The sequence below is a fragment of the Babylonia areolata genome, chromosome 27 (assembly GCF_041734735.1).
Source record: "Babylonia areolata isolate BAREFJ2019XMU chromosome 27, ASM4173473v1, whole genome shotgun sequence".
NCBI lineage: Eukaryota > Metazoa > Mollusca > Gastropoda > Neogastropoda > Buccinidae > Babylonia > Babylonia areolata.
Window position 1 is genome coordinate 31,590,772 of NC_134902.1, and position 11,074 is coordinate 31,601,845.

At 40.7% G+C, this 11,074-nt stretch overlaps 1 protein-coding gene across 1 annotated transcript in view; it reads left to right on the top strand.

Annotated features, from left to right (window-relative positions):
- The window catches only part of LOC143301059 (uncharacterized), a 44,414-nt gene extending 41,196 nt beyond the window's left edge, over window positions 1-3,218 (top strand). Inside the window, exon 21 of the mRNA XM_076615064.1 lies at window positions 1,102-3,218. Within this exon, the coding sequence (XP_076471179.1) occupies window positions 1,102-1,908 (807 nt within the window). The 3' untranslated portion in view covers window positions 1,909-3,218. The remainder of the gene's footprint in view (window positions 1-1,101) is intronic.
- The last annotated feature ends 7,856 nt before the right edge of the window (window positions 3,219-11,074 follow it).

Genomic DNA, 11,074 nt, shown 5'->3' on the forward strand with positions numbered 1-11,074 from the left:
CCAGGTCAACATATGTGCAGACCTGCTAGTGCCTGAACCCCCTTCGTGTGTATATGCAAGCAGAAGATCAAATACGCACGTTAAAGATCCTGTAATCCATGTCAGCGTTCGGTGGGTTATGGAAAGAAGAACATACCCAGCATGCACACCCCCGAAAACAGAGTATGGCTGCCTACATGGCGGGGTAAAAACGGTCATACACGTAAAAGCCCACTCGTGTGCATACGAGTGAACGCAGAAGAAGAAGAAGAAGACTTCAGCTTCACTTCACACCAGGGGTGGGTAGGGGTGAAGGGGGAGGGGAGGTGAGGTGGTATTATGATGATGGCAGTGATAGTATTGATATGATATGATAGTCAGTCGTGTCCGACCATGATCATTAGAACAGCAGAGGAGGCAACTGCTGTTCCGACTATTTGGGCTAGAATTTGATTATAGTGGAGAGTGTCTTGCCCAAGTTACATCTCCACTCTCTCGGCCAAGATGGTTTTAGGACAGTCGGTGTTGAGATGGTTCCCAAAGGCCAACTAGCCCCCAAGGCTGCAGCACTAAGGGCCAGTGCAATTTCACCTCCTAGTTTGCAAGTCATAGTCCTTCACAAAAGACTAAGCTGTAAAAGATTTCACATTGCATTAGAAAACCACTGATACTGTTGAGCTAAAAAATGTAATGAAAAGGAGCTTGATGGAATACTAATGAGTTCTTATTAAAGACTTATCTTGAGTGCTGAAATGTATTTAGGCATATATATATATATATATATATATATAGAGAGAGAGAGAGAGAGAGAGAGAGGGGGGGGGGGGGGTTGAGAGAGAGAGAGATGGATATACATATATTATGAAATGCTTCACAATTTGCCAAGAACTTTTTACTTTTTTATGTGTCACCTCATGAATTTTCCCATCTCTGTTAGTTGCTGTGTCCCAACAGGTATTGAAGGGGTTAAGCCAAACAAAGACTCATAAATCGTTGACTTAACACCCCCCTCCAACCCTCCCCCTCAGAAAAAAAGAAGGAATTTTGTACAGATCAGAGGCAGAATTTGACATCAGTCAGTGACCCACTACCTGTGTCTGTCTGTCTGATCCTGTTTCACAGCTGACCAGCTCCAAGGCGCCAGTCCAGGAAAAACTGCAGACCACCACCTTCATGGAATCCGCCTCCGCCACCGGCCCCCCTCCTCCCCCTCACCACCACAACCCCATTGTCATCCGCACCAGGCAGCCCCCCACCACCTCCACCCAGTCCAGGACAGATCATCATCATCGTCATCATCATCATCATCATCATCAGATGGGCAGCAAGCAGAACGGTGCCGGCAGCAGTGCAGAGAAAGGTTCATTGTCGTCGTCATCACCACCACTCGCCACCACAGCCACCGCCGCTGATTTGGACACCTACACACCTTACCCAGGACTGGAAGCGTATGAAGACATGTTGGCGGACACCGCTACTGCTGCCGCTGCCACCACCACAGCCCGCTTCATGGCAGCACCGCCGTCAGTTTCTGGGGAGTCTGTGGAGGAGAGAGAACCCCCCCTTCCTCCTCCTCCTCCACCGGAAAGCAGCCAGGGAGGTGAGGGCGATGAACATCCAGACCCTCCACCACCAGCCCCTCACCAGCCGCCCACACGCAACGTGGGCACAAGGGACGAGAGGGATTTCATCGCTTCCCGTCTGGCAGCCGGGACCTCCCCTAAGGAGCTGGTGGACAGCATCCGTCAGGAGTTACAGTCCCTGTCGGGCAAGCTGCCTCAGGGTGACGGGTCTGGCAGCAGCCGCCGCCAGGACAAGACGGCGGCAAAGAGTGACGTGGCCAATGGGGGTCATCGGGGGGGTCTCGGCAACGGGAACCCCAAGCCCTTGAAGAAACCTCGCAAGAGCAGCTACCTGGATTCCAACTGAGCTGGACGAGTGGTTTGCATGTGTGTGTGTGGAATGTGTGTGTGTTTGTGCGCGCGTGCTTGTGTGTGTGCGTGCATACATGTGTGTGTGTGTGTGTGTGCTTATGTGTGTGTGTGTGCACACGTGTGAGTGTGTGTGTGTGTGTGTGTGTGTGTGTGTGCTGTCTCTTCACAAGATATTTCTGTATTTGAAATTCAAGCTGTTCTTACCAGGGAGAGTGCGGTTGTTGTTCTTTTTCTTTACTTGCTTTTTCACTGTCTCTGTGAAGTGTGTGTATATACACATATGTATGTGTGTGTGTGTGTGTGTGGGCACACTCATATTTGTACTTTTGTGCCTGTGTAGAGCATCGACAGCATAAGTATGTGTGTGTTTGTGTGTGTGTGTGTGTGTTACGTTCACATCTGCAGGTATGGTTAACCTGATGGTGTTAATAACAAGATGAGCTAGTGCTATAAATTAAAAACCCATATAATATCCCTGTTTTACTACTTGAATCAGTAGAGTTGTTTCCCAAATGATAGACTGTGATTACGATTCATATCAAAAAAACAAAATTCAATGAGATGATGATATCAATGCAGAGTCTGATGTTGAAAAGTGAAGAAAGAGCGTGTATTTTTTTCTGCAGAGCTATGTCATTTTTACATGTTCAGGTGCAGGGTTTGTATGTTGTTTGGTACACTTTTTTGCTTTCTTGATTGTATGTCTGTCTTTCTCTGTTTTTCTTTTATTAAAGGGCTGCATTTTATTTAGTTTTGAAGTATTGTTGCTTCACAGGCAGTGTTGTTGCATTATTAAATTAAACTGATTGTTTCTTTTCTGTTTCGTTTATCACGTCAACTTACATGCAGCTGGTGGAAACCTATCTGTCTATGACTGACTGTATGATGATTAATATTATCATTGTTATATTTGATCTTCTTCATTTGGCTTGTTTTCACTCCTGTGATTTGGACCATTTTTTTTTTAAAAGGCTGTATTCCAGCCTTGCTGTCAGTGCTGAGTAAATATCCCATGTTATATCATTTGAAAGTGAACACTTCTTTTGAGTGTATTTTCTCTGTGTATAGAACGTTTTTTCCATAGATCTGAACCAGAGCATATCAACCATCAATGTATGAGTATGTTTTGAAGCCTGTGTAACAAATGGGAAGTTTGAACTTCTTTTCTTTCGTTAAGTCTCCTTCTACCGGTCTTTTCCATCAGTGTTAGGATGTCTTACTCTGTCTCCTTATGTTTTTCCTTGGATGCCTTGTTTGTCTCTGTCTTTCTTTCTTGTATATCTTTCTCTATCATCTCTCTCTCTCTTTGTCAATGAGACTTGATAGACATCTGAAATATACTTTGGCAAGGTTTAGATTAGGTGTTACTGAAATATGTACGCATTATTATCGATATCGAAAATCATGTGCCCAAAATTTGTTTTGTCCAATGTGTCAAGAATCTAAAGAAGATGAAGTTCACTTTGTGCTGTGTTGCCCAGTATTAAGAGATCTTAGAGAACAATTGATTCCACTTAAATACTGTCAACACCCTTGCTTGTTTAGACTTATCATGTTAATGTCATCAACAAATGAAAAGACTGTCAAGGAGTTCGCTCTATATCTGTATAAAGCACTCAAAAGGAGAAATGTATATGTTACATCATGAAGACTTTTGAATGTGTGACTTTAGCATTTTACTGTATATCCCCCTTCAAAGGGGCTGTGGCCTATATGAATAAACCATCTCAATCTCAATCTCAATCTCTCTCTCTCTCTCTCTCTCTTTCGCCCTGTCTCTTTCCCTCCTTAAAAAAAAAAGTATCTTCTCCATTGTGAACATGAAATTTGCTGTTGTACATTGTCAGTCATTGTTAACGGAGGGGACGCGTGAACTGTTAGAATTACTGTATTTTGTCAAGACACTATCAATTCCCAGCTCTGTGACATTTGTACTGAATAAAATGGTTACATTATCATCACAGTCTTTCACCTGTAATTCGTTAATGGTTTAATTGTTATCTATGCACCTGTTGTGTGTTTCACCGTTTGCGTCACAAAGCCAAAGAGATGTTGCCAGTCACCTCACAGGGAAAAACAAACAGCAGAACCATCTGATCCATCCAGAGGTATGAGAATGCAGTTTACAGGCCATGTTCATTTTGGAATGTTGATGTGTGTGTGACAGAATTGATGATTATGTATATTTTGACAGTTCTGTTTATTCATGTATTCCACAGGCTATAAATATTTACTGTGTATATATATATATCTTTTTTATCCTACTTGTATTTTTCTCTTTAATCATTCTTATCAAATGTCAAGAGAAAGAGAGAGAGAGAGTGTGTGTGTGTGTATGTGGTCAGTGTGTGTGTATATTATGTATTTGGATTTACTGAAAACAAATCATTTGTAATATAATATGATACGGTGTTCTACAATCCCTCTTTCTTTTCTCCTGTCCTGCACCACGTGCTGTCTCTGTCTGTCTGTCTCTGTCTGTCTGTCTGTCTCTTTCTTTCTGTCTTTCTCCTCCATGTTTCACTCTTGCTTTTCTCATTTTGTATGAAGTTACCTCTATCAGGTTGAGCTGTCCTCTCTTTCCCCCACTTTTAACCTTTCCGACTGAAGTTTTTTTTGTTTTTTGTTGTTGGTTTTTTTTGCCCAATTCTGAAACGATGTAGGTCTTGGGCTTGTGGTTCTCTTTGACTCTGCTCAAAGTATGATGTTTTTGAGTATGATGTTTTTTTGTGTGTGTGTGTGTTTTTTTTAATCCAGACATTTTACCCCTGTTGCCAGAGATTTCCATGCTATGGTACATGCTATGTATAGATCTGATTTATCACTGTTCAATCAAATATCAAGTTAATGGTTGGGTTTTTGTGTGTGTGTGTGTGGTATTATTTTTGCTGACATTATGTGGATTCATAATGTGTTTCAGTTCTTACAAAGGGGTTGTTTTTTTTTATCATTGTTCTAACACTATTCATGTGATCATTATATCTAAGTTACATTTTTTTTTAAATGTCTCTAAATAGCTGACCTGAAAGAACAGACAAAATCAGTTAAGTGTGAATTGTCAGCTAGAAAGTAATATTCACTACGAAACATTGACCAAAGATTTCATCATCATTGATCCTGATCCCATTGTTCATCTCTTGACCATTGGAACATAACATTGGAAGATGGTACAATATATGTATATCTTTGTACTATTCAGAACTCCTGTTTTGTGCAGTATCAATATGTTTAACCTGTTAACTTATGTATCTGCTGATCTCGATGAAGATGCATGCAGCTTCTTCTGAAATCTCCATGGACCCACGGTGCACATTAGCACCTGAAACAAAAATGGACCATTAGGCTACGACATTAAAAACCAAAAAAATCAAAGCAGCTATGAAATATTAAAGATTCCTGTGAAATAGGAAATATTGTACTGTATACATTTATCAATTTATTGATTGTTTCATTTTTGCTTTATTAGTATCTTTTATTTTTCAGCTTGTTTTCAAATGTTCCCATGAATTTTTTTTTTTTTTTTTTTTTTATACTATATGTATTCAGTTGCCTATATTCCATTAACATTTTGCTCATACTGGATGTTAATTTAATGAATGTTTGATGTTTTGTCAGCGTCTGTTGAGGCCACAATCATTCCTGTTTGTATATGGGTTTCACTGCTTTGATTCCGCTGGGTTGTTTTTTTTCAGTATGAAAGTATTTTTAACAATGGAAAAATTTTATTGAGAAATAAATATAAAGGAATGGGTAATAATTGTTGATTTTATGTGTGATTGTGTGTGTATGTTATATTTTTGCACATGCATATGTGTTTATGTGTGTGTGCATGCACATGCAAATGTACATGCGTTTGCATAGGAGCCTGAGTGTGTGCATATTTTGTTTGTTTGTTTTTTATCTCCAGTTACAAGAACTTTCTGGCTGTTATGAGTTTGATTCACTTAACAGAAAACACAAAGAGCTTTTCAGTGTGTCCAGACAACTTCAATGATGCAGGGATGCAACCCCCAACCCCCAGGACTCCTCTCAGGCTTGTCCCCCATCCCAAGGTCCATTTCTTCAGTTTCAAATTCTGTGCTGTCCACAGTGCACAAGCACAATGACTTATACACACACACATGCGCGCGCACACACATACACACACACACACGCATGCATGCATGCATGAACTGAGCCCCACCCCCACTATCCCCTCCCCTCCCCCCTCATTATTCAGATCTGTCAAAGTTTCAAACTTCCTCGGTGTTTGTCATGACTTTCCTCCGGTTTTACTAACTTGTAACAAAAATGCCCAGAAGCAAATTCTGGTGAAATATTTTCGGCAGTCACTCCTGGCAAGCCCATTTCTTTTGACAGTTTGTATTTGGCGGATCAAACGTGCATTTCCACTCCGAACAATACAATATTTTCTGTGTTCGGGAGCGTACAGATTTGCCCACAGCACTATTGTGTGTTTATGTGTTTGTGTGTGTGTGTGTACGCACACTTTACCATCACTCAAACTGCACACGTACACAAGGGCATACACGCACACATACACACACGTAAACAAGCAACCATGCACAAAACACACAAACGCACACACATATGTACATGAGCACGCGCACGCACGCCCGCACTCCCTCAACCACTTTCACACAAGATCTCCACCCTTGTCAAGACACTGGAGCTGTTGGTAATGCTGCATACAAACGATCATGATATGATTGTCACTTCAGTTGTAACATTCAGTGGATTTGGGCTTTGCTCCAGGCAATATAGAGACTATAATCATTGAGTCTATGTTCCAGGCTGATTTCACGTCAGCTGATTATGTGGCAATACACATCATGACGTTAGTTTGATGTGGATCTAAGCCGAAGTTCCAAAGATTCATGCATCAGCTTATGGGCGAGAACTATTTTAACATTCACTGTCGCTGTCGGCTCTCTCATGGCTGTACAATCTGTATTGCATGACATCACTCCTCCACTTGCCATTCTTGTCTTTGAGTACAGAGAGAAAATATGAATTTTCCTGTGCCTTTGACATACTGAAATATAAAATTCACTGAATTCTGAATCGTCTTGACACCACATGTATGTTCAGGAAAATTCTTGTTTTGAAACTACAGGCAAAGAAATATGTGGGTTTTTCCATGAGCTTATTGTGGCTGAAGAATCTGTATTGCATGACGTCACTCTTCCACTTGCAATACTTGTCTTCGTTTGAGTATTGCAGAGAGAAAATACAAATTTTTCCTGTGCCTTTTTCATATGGAAATTAAAAGTTTATTCAGTTCTGAATCTTTTGACATCACATAAACATTCAGGATAATTCTTTAAGTCACATGCAGGCACACAAATATGTGTTTTTTTCAAGAGCTGATTTCTCCGTTTCTATTCCTAAGGTACATGAAGTTAGAAAAAAATCATAGAAAAAAAACTATGACAGATAGATCAATTCTGTTTTTTTCTATCTTAATCTTTGATTTTTAACTGACTTTTAGAAGATATACAAAAGTAAAAAAATGATAAATTGCGACTATAGCCTGGTTTTCACGTGCTGCGTCACGTATAGTATGTCAAACTGATTTGGCCGTTGCTCCCCCTGGTAATTTAAAAAAAAATTCTAATAACAGACACCATTCATTCAGCGTTTTGTTTAATCTTCAGCGGTAAAAGCAGTTATGTAACATAACACATCAGTCTACAGAACTGCAGTTTGAACAAAACACATCACCATTGGTAATGGGACCTAACACTGAAAGCTCACCGACAACACGCATGTCATGAAAACGTTACAAAAACAAACAGGTTTCCCCTTGCAAAACATTGTCGGTGAACTTTTGCCCCCATGACGATGTGCTTCGCCCAACAAGCCAAGGGAAACAACCGGTTTAAGGTCCAGAGTCGGGTTGCATGAGCGATCTTCGCAGCGCAAAGTTTCCTTAGAGTTTAGAATGTTCCCTATTGTTGGAGTCTCTCGTCGGACCGACGGATGAGTAGGCAGGCAGGCTTATCTGTCGTGTCGGTGTGTGTCCTCTTATGGGAGAAGAGACCGATTCTGGATGCGCAGCACTTCCCACAGGTGTTGCAAGGGAAAACGTCTCCAGAAGTTGAGCCCTGCTTCCTTCGCTCCTGTTTCTCCTTAATGGCCAGCGTCCTCTTGTTTTCAAATGTCTTTATGAGCACAGGATCATCCAGCGAGAGCGGTCAAGGGCATTAGTTTCCCAGGAAGCGATGTCTATGTCACAGGTTTTGAGGTTTGCCTTCAAGGTCTCCTTGAAGCACTTGCGGCGTCTTCCAATTTTGCAGTGGCCTTCCTTCAGTTGGCCATACAGTAGCATCTTCGGGATCCTGCTGTCTGTCATGCGGACAATGTGTCCTGTCCAGCATAGCTGGCACTGGATCAGCAGGCTTTCAATGCTGGGCAGGCCGCTCCTCTCTAGGACCTGGAGGTTGGAGACCCTGTCTTGCCACTTTATGCCGAGGATCTTTCGTAGACATCTCTGGTGAAACTGCTCAAGTTGTTGAATGTGACGGCGATACGTCGTCCATGTTTCACAGCAGTACAACAAGGTGGTCAGCACAACAGCTCTGTATGCATGAATGTTCCCTAACTCCACGGTAATATGCATAGGAACATTCGGAACTCTAAGCAAACTTTGTGCTCATGAAACCCAGCCCAGAACTGGAGATGCCAACCCCTTTGGTCCTCTTTGAAGGCACAAGCATAGTTCTTAAAACAGCCCATATCAAATTAAATTTAAATACTGCACATCGAGCGGTCATTTTAGAAAGCTACAGCATGTGTGCTCAGTCACCAAACCAGAAATCTATTTGTATGTACATTTCAAAGAAGTTAAATCCATCTCTGCATCATTTCACATGTAGCACAAGCAAACCAAGACCATGAGAGTAGAACGTGCATGTGTACAATCTGTATGTCTGAAGCCACAATGGGGATGTGCAAAGATATTCATTTTCTGACTGATCTTTTTTTTTTTTTGGGAGATTCTAAACATTTTACACCAGTTTTGATCTCACTGGTCAAACCATTACAGGTTGCCGTGCCAACGCGAAGGATGCTGTGCCACACGTGTGTGTATTTGTGTCAGTGTGAGTGTACATGCGTTATGTGTGCAAGTGTGAATGTATGATTCGCCTTAAGTTTGTGTGTGTGTGTGTTTGTTCGGTCGTTCTTTAGCATCTTTTCACTATCAGTGATATTAGACGATCCGTTTGTGTGTGTATGAGTGCATGCGTGTGTATATGTGTGTGTGTGTGTGTGTGTGTGTGTGCGCACAAGGTTGTGTGTCAGTGTGTATCAGGTGTTATACAATGTTGCTGATGCAGCTGATGTTTTTATAGTGACAATCTAAGCGGATGCCACAACCTGCGCTGTGAGGATCGGAACATATTGTCGCCTGTGACAATATATACCCGGTGTAAATATAAAAAAAACATTATGCCGACCATCTCTTTCTCACACTCTCACAGACCCACAGGATAAAAAAAAGTGCAATGCCAAAGTAAGTAGCATTTCTATATATTTTTTATTTTATTGTTTTATCAAATTATTTGAGGGCATTGCACATTTCAGCCAATAAGCGACCATGTGTTTTTTCTACAATGATCCCTTCACCTAATTGTTATATATTACAGACCAATGGATGGAGCAAAATTGGACAGTTAACTTATTGTGAATATTCTAGATAATCTTGTGAAGTCACGGTACATTCAGTCCCCAACCTCTACATCCATAACCAACCACATCAAAATAAACCTGAAAAAGAAATGCATTCCAACTCCAGCACAAATTCTCAAAACAAAATAAAGCTGTCTATGAAAAATATGATGATAGTGGGGGGAAACAAATCATGAAGATATGTGTAAAACAAAGAAAATGTTGAAGAGAGTTTAATTTTCAAACAAAGCCTCCCATCCCCATCATCATCATCTGTCTCCCTTTGCCATCAATAAATGAAATTACAATGTGAGATAAAAACAGATGTCTGGTCTCAATTTAGAACAAAGTCTTCTGAGTAATTCATACTATTGTTCCAAGCGCAACTTTCCCACAAAAATCGAACCCAAAAGATTTGTTAATATCAAAATCATTATGTGTCACTGACTTCAGTTCCCACAGGAAATTTTGAACACAAAACTGAGTGAAAAGAAAAAAGTGACCAATCTATTTGCCACCAACAATACAATACCAACCAACCTAAACGCAAACAATGCTGCACGGTGGACATTTCTCTGTCCCTCATCTTCGGAATGATGTGAAACTGATGCCATTCTTTATTTAAAAAAAAAAGAAGAAAGAAAGAAAACAAAAAATAAAACGCTCATCAGCTTTCATGACTATGATCAGAGCATGAATTTCAACATGCGTTCTATTGGCCATTTTGTGATTAAGTTTCATACCACTGGAACTGAATAAAGGACCAATGAAGGCCACTAGATGTCACAGTGAAGCAGGTAAACCAGAACCTGCCAGATGGAGCTAATGTTCCATACCTTTCATTTCTCTCAGAAATGGGAAAAAAAATTTCCCCAAAATATCATAAATATAAATTTTGGAACTACTTTATTTACATACCAAATTTACTCTTTCACATTGATGTTAGTGACAAATCTGAAGGCCTCCTCCCAAATACCCCCTCCTTGGAGAAACGCTCTGAGTTGGATAACTGAATGGAAAGTATGGTTGACAATGTTTCATTTCTGCAATGAAAAGTCTTTGAATTATTCAGAGTTGATGATAACATTCGCTGTTTGTGTAAATTTTCATCCCTTGAAACTGATTGTGCAAACTATAGACGTGAGATATGTGACTGCTTGCAGAAAAGTAACTAAAGTCTACAGCTGATTTATCTGGCAATGTTTGCAATGAAAAACTATAACAAAAGCCAGCTAATTTCTTATCAATGGAGTAAGAAAAAAAAAGAAACCCAAACACACACACAAAAATAAACAAAAAACCCCTAAGAAAAGAGGCTGGTGGGGTGGTTTTTTTTTCCTTCCAAATGTGGCAGCACAACATTTCCTAAATAACTCAACATCTGCTGGCATTCATCACAAAGACAGAGAAAATCCAGAACTGTAGTGTAGTGTAAGGTGGTAACCAAAATGTTGTGAGCTGTGTGCAGGCCAACAAGCTTCAAGCCAGGG